General features: G+C 39.9%; 2 protein-coding genes across 2 annotated transcripts in view; both read right to left on the bottom strand.

Moving 5' to 3' along the window:
• Nucleotides 1-1,412: 1,412 nt before the first annotated feature.
• Nucleotides 1,413-16,480, bottom strand: LOC125290786 (zinc-binding protein A33-like). The gene is made up of 6 exons (XM_048237275.1): nt 16,048-16,480; nt 14,313-14,408; nt 14,004-14,234; nt 5,905-5,927; nt 5,594-5,712; nt 1,413-2,885 (listed from the first exon to the last, which is right to left on the bottom strand). Exons 1-6 carry the CDS (start codon nt 16,447-16,449, stop codon nt 2,125-2,127), a joined length of 1,632 nt encoding a protein of 543 aa, XP_048093232.1. The 5' UTR covers nt 16,450-16,480; the 3' UTR covers nt 1,413-2,124.
• A 1,444-nt stretch (nt 16,481-17,924) lies between these two features.
• LOC125290785 (NACHT, LRR and PYD domains-containing protein 12-like) overlaps nt 17,925-19,411 on the bottom strand; it is a 62,120-nt gene continuing 60,633 nt past the window's right edge. Inside the window, 1 exon segment of the mRNA XM_048237274.1 lies at nt 17,925-18,672. Within this exon segment, the coding sequence (XP_048093231.1) occupies nt 18,095-18,672 (578 nt within the window). The 3' untranslated portion in view covers nt 17,925-18,094.

The raw sequence follows: 19,411 nt of genomic DNA, 5'->3' as shown, positions 1-19,411 counted from the left end.
GAAGCCCCCTTTTTAGGACAAAAAAGTAAGAAGTAAGCCTATGTCTAAACGGCGTGTACAAGTTTGGTAGGGGCTACATTCGTGTAAGTAAATAATACATAATTAGACGGACAAAATCATCTTTTAGGCTAACTAGCCTAATGACTGCAAGCTTATAGTCATGTTTGTTTATTTATTTTTCTGGTGAAAGTGTCTTGCCTCAGGCTATAATGCAATCGATTTTTCAACTTTTGCAAATTCATCTATGGTAGCTTGATATTATAATATTGACAATATATGGCTATTACCTACCACACAAACATTGAATTGAATTAGCATATCCATTCTAGCCAATAGGTTACTATAATGATGCTGGCTTGTAAACATGAGCTATGCGATCTTTTGGCATTTGAAAAAAATAAAACCCATGAAATGATATTCATATGATATGCCACTGTACCTGGGATGAAGACATTTCACACGCAACACAGGTGGGGGTATCTGCTTGTCAACCAAACGCACGTGTAACCATGACAGATTTTACGACAGTAGTAGAAGACAATACTGTTTCCCAACTGTAGGGGGACCCCGAGAGCAAAACTTCCATAGTGTTGCTTTAAGATCAAAAAATCTATTTGGTATTGTTTTTAGTAAATTAAATTAAGTCAAAATTATCTTTTCGAGAGAGTACTAGGTAAGTTTCTTCATACTAAAAACAATACCAAAAAGATGTTCTGATCTTAATATAAGATTTTATTTTTTTCCATTATATAATACCCAAACATAAATCATATAATTAACCATACTCTGCAAAACCATAAAAAACAAAAACAGTGTCACTTCTTGCACTTTAATAAATTCTATATGAAATAATGAACTGATGACGACAGCGCTGCAACAGTAAACATTGATCGTAGTATTATCCAATTGCGTCGAAGTCTGGAATCATTCAGAGTAAACATTGGTCTAGTGTTATCCAATTGCGTGCAGTGAGATTTTCAAATGCATGCTTGGTGCCGCCCCTGAAGTTGTTCGTGGCCAGACCCTTAATCTTTCTAGATTACCAGGGTCTGGATTTTCCAGGCTATTACTCCTTAAAAAGTAAGTAACTGGATGGTCTTTTTCTTGGATGCGCTTCAGGCACACACGCACCACCCCTCTCTCTCTCTTCCTCTCCGTTGCGGGTGTCAGGGAGCTGCTATCAATATGCGGGAGACTCTGGACAGAGACGGTTTACTATCTTTGCTCGGGATGTCTAGCTAGACAGCACTTTGTCGCCAACACAGAGTTTACAACGTCATGTGCAGCTGACACAAACTCAAAATAATGACTGTATTCACAGCTAGAAAACATGCATCTCTCTCCTCCCTCCATTGTTGTTTATGTTTGTGTCGCTGCGTGGTATTAGCCTACACATGAGTTGTCCTCATGCTCAACAAGAAGAAAGCAAAAAAAATATTTGTACTAAGGAAAATGACAAAAATAGTAACGCACAGTCTCCACACCACCTAGAGGCGGCAATGTTATTAAGAAGCTTCTATGCAGGGAGGCCTATTGGATTTACACACTGGGCACACTTGAGCCTTCTGGTCTCAATGAAGAATTGAGCCTGTCGTGTTTCCTGTAATACTAGGTTAATATATGACTTTTAGCCATTGACTCTCTAAAAATAAAAATAAAATAGATTGAAAAGTAGTTTTTTTTTAAATTACTGGCGAGTTTTCTCCTCTCCATGAAATGTCTAGCAATTTTCTTTTCCTTTTCTTTTGTTTCTCTTGTTGGTTCATTTAGTTATTGTTTGATTGTAAAGCTTATGTGTAAAAAAGTTTTACTTGTATTTTTCTTTTGGCTAACATACTTATTGAGTGCAGCCTTTGGAGGGAGGCCCAAGATCTGCCACGCCTTCTACACCTGATTGTGATTCTGTTTTCACATAATGGGCGCTCCTGTCCATGCTATGCAAGGACTCTGAGGAAGATGCATGAAGCATCGAAACGTTAGTCCCTTTTGTGCACCTTAATTAAAGTTTATAGCTACTACATCTGTGCTGCTCCGAATTTTTACTTTTAGTATAGTAACGCACAGTGATTTGGTTAAGTATCTTTAATCTGATAACTGGTTTGGAAATAGTAACGCGTTAGATTATTAGTTATCAGATAAAGTTGTCAGAACAGAAACCTTTACTGGCAAAATCGAAGTAGTACCATGGAAGAATGGATAAACATTCTCAGTGAATGTGTGTGTGAGAGTGAATAAATGGGTATCATTAACAGGGTTAGAGAATGACAGCTCTCCTTCTTCCCAGTCCAGCTGCACTCTGATCCTCTGGAGTCTGCGCTTTACTCTCAGGCGTTTGGGAGATTTTGGCATAGAACCCACGTGGTAGTCATCACCATCATAACACATATACCACTGTCCAGGCCTGGACTCACAGTCACCCTTCCTCTTTAAAGACTCTGTCATCACACCCACAGCCCATTCTTGATTTCCCTTAAACTTCACATCCCAGCAGTGAGTCCCTGAGTTAAAGCCCTCAGAGCCCAGAACAAATAAATCATTATCAAACCTCTCTGGATTATCAGGAAGCTGCTGTCTCTCATCACTATCCTCATCTCTGTTACTGTCATCATCATCATCATCATCACTACTATCATCATCACTACGATCATCATTATCATCATCAACGCTGTTGTCATCATCATCATCATCATCATCATCATCATCATCATCACTGTCATCATCAGCATTACTACTATCATTACTATCATCACTATCACCACAATCATCATCATTATCATCATCATCAGCATCGAAGTAGTCATCTTCATCATTATTTCTCACACTGGTCAGGTCCTCAGACAGTATGAGTTCTGGGTGTGCAGTGTTGGGATCCAGAATCACAGGAACTGCAAAGATATATATATATATGTATAAAAAAAACACACATACTCAAGAGGGTCCCCTATTGTAGTTGCCTATCACAGCCACATGAATGTGTCAATTTGCACTGTAGATAGACACACCAAATGAAAATGTTGAGCCAATGTCTCTTTTTTTATTGGACTTGGGCTGGGTCAAGAGAAACAGATCAAGGCCCATATTCACAAAGAATCTTAAAGGATAATTCCGGTATTTAGCACTTTGAGTCCCTTTTTCTGGCTTGTTTTGGATGAACTAGAGTGGTGCACACTGAAATTTTGACGATGGGTCCTGTCTGGGCGGGCGAGAGAGCCTTCATTCACCCCGTAATGAGTCATTTAACCATATACCGACTTAGGAAGATGATTAATTACAGTAACACGAAAACGTTGCCTGGTGTCCCTTTAAAACAACCCTTAACGCTCGTTTTCAAAACTGTGCAACTCACCGAGTGGTTAGTGGTGTTCGATGATTAATAAAACAAACAATATATGATTTCAATCCGTGTTATTTGCCATTATGGAACTATTTTTTCAGATACCTCACAACCGTGTATAAACTTCCACTCAATTGCAAGGCTGCAAGATTTTCTGTTTGTCAGTGCAGCGGCCCACCGGTTGTATAGCCTGAAGCTGTTCAGTTAAGGTAAATTAAGCTTAAAAAAACTGCATGGTTCTCCTTTAAGAAAAAGGTGAAACAAATAGGCAGACATCATTATAGTAACCTGAAGTTTTTTGGTAACACTTTACCTCACGGGTGAGTTCATAACACATTCATAGCAGCTGTGATAAACTGCACATAAAGCATTCATGACTGTTTCATGAGACATGATTCAACATTCATACCAAACCTTTCATGAATGTGGAAGACAGAACGACGAGAGCTTGTCAAAATAGAAGTCCAAAGCCGCAAAGCAGCATTGCCGTTTTTGGTCCAAACCTCTTACCTGATAACGTCACATGGGCTACTCCAACATGGTCAAGCAAATATTTTTTGTTTCATAAAAATCTATTTGTTTTATGATGTAACCTTTGCAGATGATTTCACATCTTTTGCTACTGGGAATGTCCAACCGTTCCAGGTTACACAAATACGGGTCAGCTGAATGTAGGCTAGTTTACCTCCCAGTGTTAAACTCAGTGATCACGAATACTTCACAACTTGTATACTAAAGTGACATTCGATGTAGACTTCATAAGATATTCATGAAATATTTACAAAGGCTGGAGAGATTAAATTAATGGTATCCAGGTTACACAGATACGATGTTGGACTTTTATTTTGACAAGTTGTCATCGTTCTGTCTTTCACATTCATGAAAGGATTGGTATGAATATTGAGTCATGTCTCATGAAACAGTCATGAATGCTTTATGTGCAGTTTGTGACAGCTGCTATGAATGTGTTATGAACTCACCCGTCAAGTAAAGTGTTACCAGTTTTTTTTATCCGTTTAAATTGTTAATCACAAATGGGAACGTATATCTAACTTACATATTATATTTACTTGTAATGAATCAGATTTAAGCATGCAAGATAGCTTTACATGTAATGCTCGTAACATTGTGGTGGACGATTAAAAATGACAAAAATGCAATTAAGTAGCCAACTAAACATTAGACGTTTGATGGACGTGCTGATCATGTCTTTATTGTGTCCATCGGTTCAAAAACAATTCTGGACGACTGCACAACGTGCAAACTAGGTCCGCTACTTGGACGTGTAACCATGACCCCATTTGGATGTCAATAGGACTATGTAACCTATTTTGGACATTAAACAGAGGTCCTGTGGATGTCAATACTGGACGTCTGAAAAAAGACGTGATCTGGCGTTACAATCTGCACCTGAAATTGGACGTCCAAAATATTTGTGCAGTGGGAGGAAACGAGACATTAGCAGAATAGTTTTGGATTCTCTTTGTGTAAGTATTAGGCATATGAGGAAAGAGCAGAGACGTTTTACGTTTAGTCCTACAAATTTTCCACTTTCTTACTCAACCTCTTCATCATCTTCAAACGTCTTTTTCAGTGGCACCCCAAAACACTATTGCGCAGGCAGCACACACAGTGGGACTCTCACAAGTAGCGAAAAACAGGCATGACAAATTTGTATAGCCTAAGCCTAATGTGTTCATAATGCAACAAACATTAAAACCGTACAACAATCTTAAATTATTATTATTATTATTATCAAATTATTATTATTATTTATGTATGTGTGTGGTATATCATAATGGGGATGCTTACATGCAGATGTCAAACTTTTTCTATTTTCGAGTACATTTCAGGAGGAACCCAAGGACCTCTGCACAGTACAGGGTCAGACAATGGGTCTGGCGATTTCATCCCGATACCTAAGAGCACTGAGGGTGCCATTGCCTTGCCCGTAGAGGTCTGTGCATCCTTCCAAGGATATGCCTCCCAAACCATCACTAGCCCACCACCAAACCGGTCATGCTGAATGATTGTGCACAGAGCATAACGTTCTTTACAACATCTTTAGACCCTTTAACATCTGTCTTGTGCTCAGGGCAAACCTACCAATTTTACAAGGGCCATTCTCCCCAGAGCACCTGAGAGTTAAGTGTCTTGCTCAAGGGCACAACAGTGGAAGCTAGGAATTGAACCAACAACTTTTCAGGCTACTTCATGCTAACTCAGTTCCTTAGCCTCTACACACTTATTGTTACTCACCATACTGAACAATGTCCTGCATCTTCTCCCAGACTCTAAACTTCAGGTTGCCCAGGTGCTTTGTCACATTTATCAGAGCTCCTGAAACCCTCTCTGGATCCTGCAGTGTGCACTGGGCTCTGGAATAACATTCAGGAGTCAGTGCTGCTGTGGGTTAATTTGGCTCAGGGATGGAAACCAACCACTAGCCAAATGTTGGTAAAATATGAAAGTAGCTGGTAGATTTCAGACACAAAGTAGCAATTTAATATTGAGTGGTTGGTGAATTTGACTAAAGATTAAAAGAGAGAGTCAAGAGGTAGATCATTCACCTTTCCGCTATACTCTTGTAGTTCTGTGAAAATAGCAGAGGTGGGCACATACTTAGCATTATGTTCACTCGTATCATTTTTTTCCAAAAAACAACAACAACAATTGACAAAGTATCAGAAACTGATAGACAAAACAGAAATAATGTAAGGGAAACATTAAGGCATAATTAACAGCAAGAACATAATAATAATAATAATAATAATATATAGGTATATATATAATAATTTATTATAATAATAAATAGGGTCATTCCGTGCCAAATCAACATATTTTATGAACATTTCCCGCCTGATCATCTTGGATTTGTTTTATAATTTATATAAATAATTATTATTGTACCCAACAACTACTGTTCCTTGGGTCATTACTTTTGAACAATTCATGCTAGATTCTTGAAATGTTCAGGGAGTATTCTACATTGTTAAGTGTCTTCAACTTCTAAAATAATTGACCTATGGTTGAAAATTTGCCAAATTATGACTTGCTGAAGATTGTATTTATATGGATTTTATATTTATTTACCCACAATAACTTCACAATGAATCCCATCAGATAGTTTGAATTTATTTATATAATAGTACTGTTTTAGTACTTTCTTACCAACAACATTGTGTGTCTAAAATAAACAAAAATATATAATTTATAGAGCATTAAACATTGACAAAATAACAAGTGCATATTCCCCATGTATGACAAAGTCTACCACAAAAACAATCATAGCCCTGGAAAAATTGTTTTGATTAGTACATGCACAAAATATTGTGTTGGTACCTTGACTCAAACTATATTAATTAGGGTATTACACATGAGCTTCATGGCGAGTGAAGCAAGAGTGATTGTTTTTTTTTCTCAATTTACAATCACCAATTGGGGCAGCCGTGGCCTACTGGTTAGCGCTTCAGACTTGTAACCGGAGGGTTGCCGGTTCAAACCCCGACCAGTAGGCACAGCTGAAGTGCCCTTACCCCTCACTGCTCCCCGAGCGTCACTATTTTTGTCATGGTTTTGGGACTTTTTGGCGGCCTCTGGTGGTCATTTGTTTTAACACATGCTTTGTTAGCCTTAATTCTATGTTATTCATTTCTTTGAGGACATCATTAATAAGGGCTTGAAAAACTGCAGGTGCATTAGTAAGGCCAAAGGGCATAACCTGGTACTCATAGTGCCCTGTAAGTGTGTTGAAAGCTGTCTTCCACTCGTCACCCTGTCGAATGCGAATGAGGTGGTAAGCATTTCTGAGGTCGAGCTTCGTGAAGACAGCTTGGAGTAAATCAAAAGCAGTGGACATTAGTGGAAGAGGGTAGACATTGTGGACTGTGATGTTATTCAAGCCACGATAGTCTATGCAAGGCCTCAATCCACCATCCTTCTTTCCCACAAAAAAGAATCCAGCTGGAGATGTGGAGGGGCGAATAAATCCAGTGGCCAGGGCTTCTTTAATGTATTTTTCCATAGCTTCACGTTCAGGCAAATACAGAGAGAAGATCCGTCCACAAGGTGGACTAGTACCAGGGAAAAGCTCAATGCTACAGTCATAGGGTCTATGAGGAGGCAGCGTAGATGCCCTTGTCTTATTAAAAACCTCTTTCAGGTCCAAATACTCATCAGGGACTTGAGACAACTCAGAAACATCAACAGGTTTAGTTAGTGAAAGGCCTGGACTTGACAAGAGACAAGTAGCATGGCACGTGGGACCCCACTCAATGACTGTTCCAGTAGACCAATCGATCTGTGGATTGTGACGATTCAACCAGGGGAAGCCAAGAACTGGGGGAAACTCAGGTGAATCTATCAGGTGAAGAGTGATTTCCTCCCGATGGTTGTCCGCTTGAAGACACAGAGGAGCTGTGGCTAGAGTCACTTTTCCCAATGAACGACCATCAAGAGTAGTAACAGAGAGAGGAATGGCAAATCTTTTGTAGCAGCCTGTACTGTGTGTGTCCGGAGCAAGACCCAACACTGTCATTTTAGTAGTGGTAGACAGGTTTTCCAAAGCCTGTCGCTTTATTCCACTAATGAAGTTACCTTCTGCTTTTGTGACTGCTAAGCTTGTGTTTGATCATGTCTTTCGAAGTCTTTGGTCTTCCCAGGACATCGAAATTCTGATAGAGGTCCCCAGTTCTCCTCCCGGGTGTGGTGGGCCTTCTGCAACCTCATAGGAGCCACAGCCAGCCTCTCCTCTGGGTTCCATCCCCAATCTAACGGGCAAACAGAGAGGGTCAACCAGGAATTGGAGGCTTCTCTGAGGAGTCTGGTGGCTGATAACCCTGCGTCCTGGAGTTCCCGGCTGCCTTGGGCAGAGTACGGCCACAACACACTCCAGTCCTCATCCACTGGCATGTCCCCTTTCCAGTGCCAGTTTGGATTTCAGCCATCGCTGTTTCCAGAGGAGGAGAGGGACGTAAGCGTGCCATCAGCCTTGCAGTTCGTGAGGCGGTGCAAAAGGACCTGGAGAAGGGTTCGGCAGGCTCTTCTGCGGACCTCCAGAAGGAACCAGCGCCAAGCCAACCGGCGTCAGAGACCAGCTCCCAGTTTCCGTCCGGGCCAAAGGGTTTGGTTAGCTGCTAAAGACCTTCCCCTGGGGGTGGAGTCTTGCAAGTTGGCTCCGCGCTATGTGGGCCCTTACAAGGTGGTCTGCAGGGTCAACCCAGTGTCCTATCGCCTCCAGTTGCCCCGATCAACTGCTGTTTTTTGGTTGCTGATCCCTTAGAATACATCCCACATTTCATGTGTCTCAGCTCCGTCCTGTGCTGACTTCCCCCCTTGCCCCTGCCCCTAAGGAACCGCCTCCTCCCCGTGTCGTCGATGGTCGTCCAGCTTTCACTATCCGCCGCATAGTGGATTCCCGCAGAGTTCGTGGTGGATTGCAGTATCTTATAGAATGGGAGGGCTACGGCCCGGAGGAGTGTTCCTGGGTTCCTGTTAGGGATGTTCTTAATAAAGACCTCCGGAGAGACTTTCATCTTGCTCATCCTGACCTTCCTGGGAACGCCAGGAGGCGTTCCTAGAGGGGGGGGTCCTGTCATGGTTTTGGGACTTTTTGGCGGCCTCTGGTGGTCATTTGTTTTAACACATGCTTTGTTAGCCTTAATTCTATGTTATTCATTTCACCTGTGTCCTGTTATCTCTGTCATGTGACCTGACCATGTGGTATTTAAGCTCTGCTCCTGCCATGCCCTTTGCTTAGTCTTTGTTTGACATTGCTTTGTTACACTGCCTAGCCTTGCTACTGAACTCTGTTTTGCGTCACTCTGGTACTTTTGGACTTTCGGACTGTGTCTTGGATTATTCTCTTGGATTGCCCCTGTATGGAATACTGTTTGGACTAAATCTCCACTTTGTGGAAAAACTGAACTTTGTTAAGGTATCGTTGCAAAGTTGCCTCTGTTTGGATTTTTCTCTCCTTTGTTGGATTTTGTGTTCTCCTGTGTGTTTTGGAAAATAAGCTTCATATTGGAATAAAAAAAGAGTTATTGTCTACATAGTCTCTGCACTTCAGTCAACCCAATTGCTGATAGCTCATTAGGTAAAGAGTCAGTACTTGAATCCAGAGGCCCGGGTTCAATCCCCGAGCGTGACAATTGTTGCAGGCAGCTCACTGCGCTGGGATTAGTGTGTGCTTCACCTCACTGTGTTTACTGTGTGCTGAGTGTGTTTCACTAATTCACAGATTGGGATAAATGCAGAGACCAAATTTCCCTCACAGGATCAAAAGAGTATATATACTTATACATGCAATCTTATAAGGGTCAGTGACAGATAAGGGTTGGTAAGATGAGAAAATTAAAAATATCTTTAAACCTTTAAAACAAAACATGCCTGAGGTTTGCTAAAGTGTATACTTTGTATTTCTGTTGTATTCATATTATTTAATATGACGTGTATGCTATTTTTTAACAAAAGATAGAAATAACAGCCAAAAATTACAAATATCTAATATTGCACACCTCCTAGAGTTCATGCAATTGCTCTCATGAAATTATTAGTTTATTTTGTAATATCCTATGATAATCTGTTTTATTATATTTATTTCTAAATTTAAATTATATGGGTTTTTCATTGTACTGAGCAAGACCATATGCTGTAAACATCTTGTTTTCTGTCTATTCTTTGACCAATTGAGTAAAAATGGTTTAAACAACCATTATTACAGTAAAGTAGAGTATTAAATCATTATCCATATTAATGTTTTTGTACATTATTAGTATTTTAGACAAAATACTGGTTACACCAATTGACCATAAAACGTTTATAGCAATAGGACAAGAAATTGACACAGAAAATAGGCATCAAGGTAAACTTAATTGGATATTTTGATGTATTCATGTCATTCATCTTATTCCATATCAAATATCATTTCATAACATCAATGAAGAAACTTGTGTTCTATTTGATTTCAATTCAGTTCTCATACAATTTCAGTCTATACCCATTATTTTCAAAGAGAGTAAGATAAAGGGCCCTATTTTCGTGATGCAAAACCTGGTGCAAAGCGTATTATTATTCTGACGCAAAGTTTTTTCCTATCTTACACTTGGCAATTACCGACATAAGGTGTGGTCTGGCACATGATCTAAAAATCGCTATCTTATACCGTCTAAAAAGCATTATGCCACTGACCAAGACAAGCCTGGTCTATAGCGAAAGGCGCATATGAAACACGTCACTGTCACGAGATGTACAGTAAGCAGCAATTCCTCTGCAGAATAAATGTCCTTAGGTTATTTATTCAGTCAGTCGAACATTATAGGGGGAAGTTTTGCTTTTTTTCAGGTTATGTTTTGCTGGTAACCCATTGTCAGTCAATATTGAAAGTAATTAACTGTGTATAACTGTTTTGTCGTTGACTATGACACCACAGTGAAGTTAGTTCCACTTTGCCTATATGTTCAATTAATAGACAAGTGCAGATGTGTGTAGCCTATACTCTCCTCGGTTTTAGTAAAGAATTTCTTAGTGGAATACTTGTTCCATACAGTCTTGCGTACAAGCAGATTCCTTCAAATACACCGCTGACAATCAAAATACTGATGCGCTGTTTGAAGCTGCCCTGCATGCTGTTAAAGGGAATGACAGATGTCCTCCTCATTGGTTTAAAGGATGTTAAGCCCAAAACACACCCATTACTGATTAAGAAACATAAGAGCCACCTTTTTGCGCCAGGCACCTGACGTTTGATAACAAAACCACCCCGAATGTGGACTGGACAAACCCCTAAATGTATTTACGCTATTTGCTAGTGATCATGCATTTTATAATGCTAAATTAGGGCCCAAAGTATGTGTGAGAGAGAATAAGAGTGAGTGAAAGAGTGGGTATGATAATTTCTTAACAACCAACCAACAGCAGGATCTGCGTTCACATGTACTCTGTGGAGAGACAAGTATTTCTTGCTTGTAAGTGGCATCCATTGGAGGACAAGAGGCACATTTTATATATAATAAATGTATTTCTATTATTTATTTATAATTTGAACATACTGTTTACATACATCATAATAAAATATTAAAAAATAATTGTGAAAAAAAAAAAATGAAAAGCTTTGACATTTCAAAAATCGCTTAAATTGCAATCTAATTAAACCCTTTTAAAGCTATTGTTCATGCTAAACAGTTAGTCACTATTTAAATTATAAACATAATATAATTAGCACCTAAAATTACATACTCTTGGCCCTGAATCTGATCAAACTTGTCTCAAAGAAAGAGTCAAATGGTGTAACCGGTTACACCATTTGACATTTCTATTTAAAAGCAAAATTTGCAGGCATTGTTATGGGCAACTATGTACACACTTCACCTTTATGTGAATATTCAAACACAGTTTTTACATTAAATTGAATATTGTATGATTATTTTGATTTATCAACATTTTTAAAAGGTCATACCATTTGACATGTAACCTAAGCTTGCCTGGCCATGGCCTAAAAACACTATTATGTTACTTTTAAGAGAGTTGCTAACCTTGACTCATAGCAGTTGGGGTCTTGAAGGGTCCTTCTCTATGACATAATTTCCTGTCACATGATTCTCTGACATAATACATACAACATTGCTCCTTAAATGGTGGTTACACCACTTGACATTTTAAGTGGTTGATGTGACAGACACGATTCCCCATATTAATTCAAACATTCAGAACAATGGGGTTTCATTACTTGTATTAAATATAGAAAAGTTCTTGTGCAAGATCATGCTAGATTATTTTAGAAGGGATTTTGGAGAGAATTTCACATTTTTTTCAGCAAGTGTAATTATTTGGTTCATGTTTTTTGGTTTACACCGGTTGACAATTTTACCCAAATTCAGTTAATACTCTTTCAAAATTAAATAAATCCAAAACTTTAAGATTAGGGTTTGATGAAAATGATATTTGAAAATAATTTTTTCAAATTATTTTCAAATTTTAACAATTTTAAATGTATGTAACCCATATGTACACAAAAAAATGGGCGTCACGTCATTGACCCATAAACCATATATTTTCTGAAAGCGTGATGTGATCTAACATGATATGAAACATGTCCCGCTGTCCATGCATAACATATTGGGTATTGGTAAATTAAGTGTATATGGCTGATAGATTTTGGACTGTACCATGACCAAAATGACCCTGTTTTTTTAAGCCTCCATATCTCAGGAGATAAAGTAGATACAAGCATATAATAACATATTGGCCTATAATAACATATTGACCTAAAGTATGAAACAAATCGGAGATGGTCAGACAGGAGGCATCTGTTGATTTGGCACAGAATGACCCAATAATAACGTAGTTTTATGTAGAGGTGTCAAGATACCTAAGTATGCTTAACAGAAAGTAGGGATTGGGGTAGGGGGGTTCACAGCTGAGGGTCCGGTGCTTTTTGAAGCCCAGAGAAGGAGAACTGCATATGTGGAGCTGGTGGTGGTGGTGGCTGGTGGAGCACTTGCTCGCCTGAGTTTCAAAGGAAGTACAGGCGCTTGAGCTCTTTCACCAACACTGCATCACTGGCTTAAGAGAGCTCAGCCGCCTGTACTTCCCTCCGAAACTCAGGCGGCAAGTGCTCCACCAGCCATCATGACCACATTCTACCGAGGCACCATTGAGAGCATCCTCTCCAGCTGTATCGCTGTGTGGGGGAAGCTGCACTGAATACAACAGGGAAAGCCCTGCAGCGCATAGTGAACACAGCTGGAAGGATCATTGGTGCTTCACTCCCCCCTGAAGGACATTTACACCACCCACCTCACCCAAGGCGCACCAAAATTGTGAGTGATGCAAGTCACCCCGCCACAATCTGTTTGATCTACTGCCCTCTGGGAAGAGGTACAGAAGCCTGCGCCTCCCCACTACCAGACTCACCAACAGCTTCATACACCAAGCTGTAAGGATGCTGAACTCTCCTCCTCTCCCCTCCACCCTCAGCTACATAACATCCTGGACATTGGACCCACAATGGCCGCCTGCACTACTCCACTTGCACACTTGAACACTTGCACACTTGTACACTTTACAACTTGGTGTTGTTGTCCTGAAAACACAACACCTCTGCTGCTCTTACATAACTTGCACCACTATGCCACTTTCTTTATTACTCAGGTCAAACAGAACTACCCAAGCCTCTTATTGGCCTGACTTTGCACTAGTTTTTTATTGACTGTCTATGCACAATTTCAACAAAATTTTGCTGCTCTTATTTTTTCATTATTATATGTGCCCTCTTATTTACTTATTTACTTACTTTTTTGTTTACTTGAATGTTATGTTTGTCTGTGGACTTAAAATTGGTAAAATATGTCTTGTCTTCACCGTGGGATAGTGAGAAACGTAATTTCGATCTCTTTGTATGTCTGGAACATGTGAAGAAATTGACAATAAAGCTGACTTTGACTTTGACTTTGACTTTGACTTTGAATGGTAGATTGTTCCATAGAATGAGTACAGAAACACAAAAGGCTCTGTCCCTAAAGGTCTGCAGTGTGGTGATGGGATGTCAAGCTGATCCATGTCAAAGGACCTCAGGGACCATGACTGGATGTAAGATACTGTGGTCCTTTCATTTTTTTTTCATGATATTCAAGGCACGAATGCAGAAAAAAATGAGAATTTGTTTTACCTGCAGGAATGTGATGTCATCAGCTCCCATCTTCTCTTCTATGGCTCTGATTGTGTCTGAAAGAGATGAGATCTCTCTGCCCATCTTCTCAATCTTCTCCTTCATAATCTGACTCTTCTGCTCCTCTTCCTCTCTCAGTGCAGCTATCCTGGCTACCTCTTCATCTCGTAGAAACTGGTGAAGCTTCTCAAACTCCTTCTTGATCTGCCTCTCTGTATTTTCAGCTTGTCCCTGCGTTTAAACATGCAATTAAAGCCCTTTTCATTTTTGTGGAATGATAATCAGTTTACTATCTAATCTATGATTCACCTTAATGTGTTCAGCTGTTCGGTCACATATAAGTTTAACTTTTTTGAAAGTCTTCAGTTTCTTTCTCAAGGGCTTCAGTTTGATGTTGAGATTCTCCTGGAATAAAAATACAAAACATTTAACTGTAAAGGCACTATATTGGTTATGATTTGATAACACTTCAAAGCACTCTCTAAACATGTGCCTCTGGTGTTTACCAGTGTTAAAGCATGTTACACAAGTTACAATAGACCTCTGAAGTTCGCCTACAAAAAAGCAGCCATCTTTGACATCCGGTATCTGGCGATTTTTCCAATGGGAAAATAACATGGGAATTTTGAATTATCGCATCTTTTAAACTCTCGCGGGGATGAAAACGTCTGAAATGCAGACGTTTTCCTGAACACACTTTTGTCCTCTGCCTTCGAGTGGATACTGTGATCTCCGGTTACGTGAAGGCGGCACACTTAGATTATTGCTACCCCAGAGCTAACTTGCAATGCAACTTGCCATACTGTAGGTAGTTAGCTTCAATTAACAACCGGATCTCCTTATATGGGCAAAGATGGTCGTTTTGGTTCTTTTTTGTAGGCGAACTTCAGAGGTCTATAGCAGGGCTATTCAATTACAAATTCATTTGGGCCACATTTTAAAAACACAGACTTGAGCCGGGCCACACATTTTCAGCGACCAGAAAGAAGGAGGTAATTATTCAAACCAACATAAATGCAATGATTTTTATTTGACGGTTTTTATCTGTAATTTTACGTTTTGGGGTTGAAAGAGACATTTTATTTTAGGCGCAAACTGCAAACACCAACTCAGAACCAGGCTCTGCTCTGAACTATGCGCAGAATTATCGGTTGTTGCCAAGCGACGCGCATAGTTTTGAGGCTTTCCCAAACTAGCTACTTGGCCCTCCCTTATTCATGTCCCCTCGCTTTTGCCCATAGCCAGAATGCATGAATCCAGTGGAAGTGAGTAGGGCTAGATCGAAGTAAGTAGCTTCGGAAAAGGCCCTCGCCTGTCCGTAGGACTTTCAGTGCGTAGCGAAGCCTATATCTGATTGTTAGCGGTGTTTTGCTTTTCTGTCTGGACCATCGGCCGGGCCACTCGGAGGCTGCGTCTGGGCCCATTCTGAGAGTTTGGTTGAAACTGTGTGGTTAATGATGAAGTAAGAAAACATATAAACAGATATGATCTGAAACAATACCTTACAAATCAAATGAGGATTGAACCACATTTGAGCAGCTGGGCTACCGTGCAAAAACACCCTCACTAACCACTAAATGGGTGAAATTCACCGAAGGTTCACTCAGCATTGGTCACATGACATGGGGATTTTGAACGATGTTTCAAAGCAGTGGTCACATGACATGACTGTTTTGAACCACCTTTCGAAGCAGTGTTTCGAACTTGTGCTTCGCAGCCTCGACACTGATTCGAGACATCAGTTTGTGACGAAATGACCATTTTAATTAAAAAACGGCTATTTCCCGCACACGTGCATGACATCCTGCCTCAACTTCTGCCTGGCCACCTGGCCACACATGAACTCTTCATGAACTTTACTACATATATCTTTCAGCTGCTGCCTGGCCAACATGACATCTTCATTCAAATTTACCACAGTATATCAACAATATATATACCCAAATATAAAAAGATTACAAAAGTGAGTCGAAAGTCAACAGTGAGATGTGGGGTATTGAAAAATGAGAAGTGAATGTCCAGAATCAGTCGATTATTTTCTTACCTTGTACTCTGATGCAGCTTCGTCTATGGGACTGAAGGTGTGGCTCCTGTGTTTCTTTGAGTCTCTACATACCACACACACAGGCTGTTTATCCTCCTGACAGAATAGTTTGAGTGTCTCACTGTGCAGACTGCAGCTCACCCAAGACCCTGCTGAAGCTTTCTGACTTCTCTCCTGTAAGAAGGTCTCACACAGATTCCTTAAGATCAAATTAGGTGGTGGGGTTTCTCTTGAAGATTTCCTCCTGCAGATGGGACATTCTCTTGATTCTTTGCTCTCCCAGAACTTATGCAGACATTCTTTACACACACTGTGACTACATGTCATGACAACAGGGTCTTTAAAAATTTCATAGCACACAGGACAGGAGAAATCATCTTCTGAGAAAGTTTTGGATGCCATTTCTCTCCCAGAACAGTCTTCAATGCCTTGTAAGCTGTGCTATCTTGCTTAGCTGTACTTCCTGACTAACTAAAGGTGAGATAGTGGGAGGACACTGGTTAATCATTCAAAGGGGTGCTGCTGTATCACAAGTAGAACAGGTTTATAACTAAGGGTAAAGTTTACAATGTACTGTGAAAAGTTGTGGCTTTATCAATGACACTGCCAGTTGTCTGTGTTCAACATTTAACTCATTGAATGCCGCGCTGTTTTCGGAAGCTTTGGCCCAGAGTGCCAGCAATCTTGATCATTGTTGACGATTTTTGTAGAGCCACAGCGTATTCTATGTTATAGCTATGGACATGCTTTTTGGCTTGTTTGAAAGGTGAGACTTTAAGCTCTCAGTGGGTACAAACCGTTTATTTCTACATGCCTCTGTTTCTAAGAAATCCCAAGCTAAACAGTGACTAGTTTTCATCAAAATCCCTGTTTTATTTCTAGAAATGGAGATGTAGCGTCTTTGATGAAATATGAAGTGTTGCCTGTAAAGTTTCAGTTTCGGGAAGTGACCTAGCAGAGTTTTAAGATTAAATGTCCAGATAAAATGTCCAGATTGTGCGTTTTCATGAGTTTTCGATCGTCATATATTTCATTTCCATTCATCACAGAGTTCCCAAAATCACATATAAGGTGTGTTAGAGTGTCTAGTTTCGTAATAAAAAAAAAACGCATGGGAAGGAAAAACGTAATGTTACGTTTTTGGCACTCAATGAGTTAATGCCACTGTGGTTATAACATGTCGATAAGTTGATCGAATAGCCAAAAATCAACTGAATCAACAAAAGACAAAAACTACATGTCATGACAACAGGGTCTTTAAAGATTTCACAGCACAGAGGACAGAAGAAATCAGCTTCTGAGAAAGTTTTGGATGCCATTTTCTCTCCCAGAACAGTCTTCAATGCAGTGTAACAGTGCTATCTTGCTTAGCTGTACTTCCTGACTAACTAAAGGTGAGATAGTGGGAGGACACTGGTTAATCATTCAAAAAGGGGGGGGGGGGGGGTTTGGGGGTGCTGCTGTATCACAAGTATAACAGGTTTATAACTAAGGGTAGGTAGGTACAATGTGCAGTGAAAGGTTGTGGCTTTATCAATAGCACAGTTGTCTGTGTTCAACATTAAATGCCACTGTGGTTATAACATGTCGATAAGTTGATCGAACTCCACACCCCGAATGCATCCAGAACTTTTTTCAACAAGGAAATGCAACGAGTTTGTATATTTTCTTAAAGACAAAATTGAAAAATAAGGGCTCTCAGCTCTGGTATCTCATTCTTTAAGTTTTTCCATTTATTTATTTATTTATTTATTTATTTAAGTTTCAATAATTAAGTAAAAATAGCTTAACATCAACATAATCAACAAAAGACAAAAACTGAGTTATACTAACTAAACATTTTATTTAAGAATAGCTAAGATTTTACAGTACATGTAATAATTCACTTGGTATATAAAGCGTACAAATGGTGAGCATATGTGTTGCATGAATCATATTGGAAATAGGAAATATATATCTCCCTATTAACCTATACAACTTGAAGGTAAATCACATCCCCTTTCTATCACTCTTCCTCAGATTGCATATATCCATCTGACTACATTTCTCAGAGCCTGAATGCAGACATAGCATGTCTGAAAAGTCCTGGTTCAGATAAGCTGCATCTGTGCTGCTCTACTTTTATGGAAGCTGGTAAGATCCTCAGAGGACACACACTATTAAAAAACGGAAACATTCTCTCAGTGAAAGTGTGTGTGAAAGTGTGTAGGTGTGTGTTATGATCAAGGTCAGAGAATGACAGCTTTCCTCTGTCCCATTCCAGCTGCACTCTGATCCTCTGGAGTTTCTGCTGCACTGTGAGGCGAGTGGAAGTGCGTGCAGACCCGACTCGATATTCACCCTTTTCATATTGAAGACACCATAAACCAGGAATGGCCTGAAATTTTCCCTTCCTCTGGGAAGACTCTGCCATCACACCCACAATCCATGTGTCCTCCCCAACCTCCACATCCCAGCAGTGAGTCCCTGAGTTAAAGCCCTCAGAGCCCAGGACACTGTGATAGTGATCAAATCTCTCTGGGTTATCAGGAAGCTGCTGCTCCTCATCACCACGTCTCACACTGGTCAAATCCTCAGACAGGATGAGATTGGGTTTTGCAGTGTTGGGATCCAGAGTCACAGGAGCTGCAGAGAGAGGAACAGGGAGTACACATGAGTTTCTTTTTTTACCCTCAGTAATAATGTGCAAACATTCTCATGTAAAACCATCCATGTTTCAGGATTGCAATAGTAATTATACTACTTTCCTACATCTGCTGGCTAATACAGCAGATATTGTTGTAATCAATGAGGAGTCCATCCAGGTGTTTTTGGTCCATTTTAGAGGTAGGCTGTTTCTTTGACTCTAGCATGGAAATTCAAGAGCCAAGGTCATTAAATTAAATGAAATTAAACCAAGAAATTAAATTATTATATTATATATATTTATAAATATTATAAATATGTCTATTATTATAGAAATTAAAACCATTAAATGCCAACCACTCCTAAACACCATTTCAGAACTATAATAGGTGCAGACTAGTTCTCATATTTGGCAGCCTATGACACACACACAGGTTAGGCGTGAGAGGGCTTTAACAGCGTGGGATGGCCAAAAAGAGGGCTGAATGACTCACAACATGTGGTGTAGATGTTGGTACTGAAGAACTGAGTATCGTGTATATTGAGTGATAGTATGAAGACCTGTTGTATGTCACTGGGTCCATGGGTTTCTGTATGTAATCTAGGCTACTGCATCTTTAATATTGTCCCTGCGCTGTTTTTCCATATCTATCTAAAGCAAGAAGCGTCTGTGTGTCTGTGGCACGCATATCTCGCTGACCGTTTGTCAGACTGACCTAAGATTTAGGTATGTGGCTCG

This window comes from Alosa alosa, unplaced genomic scaffold (genome assembly GCF_017589495.1).
Source record: "Alosa alosa isolate M-15738 ecotype Scorff River unplaced genomic scaffold, AALO_Geno_1.1 AALO_1.0_unplaced_9, whole genome shotgun sequence".
NCBI classification, from domain to species: Eukaryota; Metazoa; Chordata; class Actinopteri; order Clupeiformes; family Clupeidae; genus Alosa; species Alosa alosa.
This window is presented reverse-complemented; position numbering and strand designations above follow the sequence as displayed.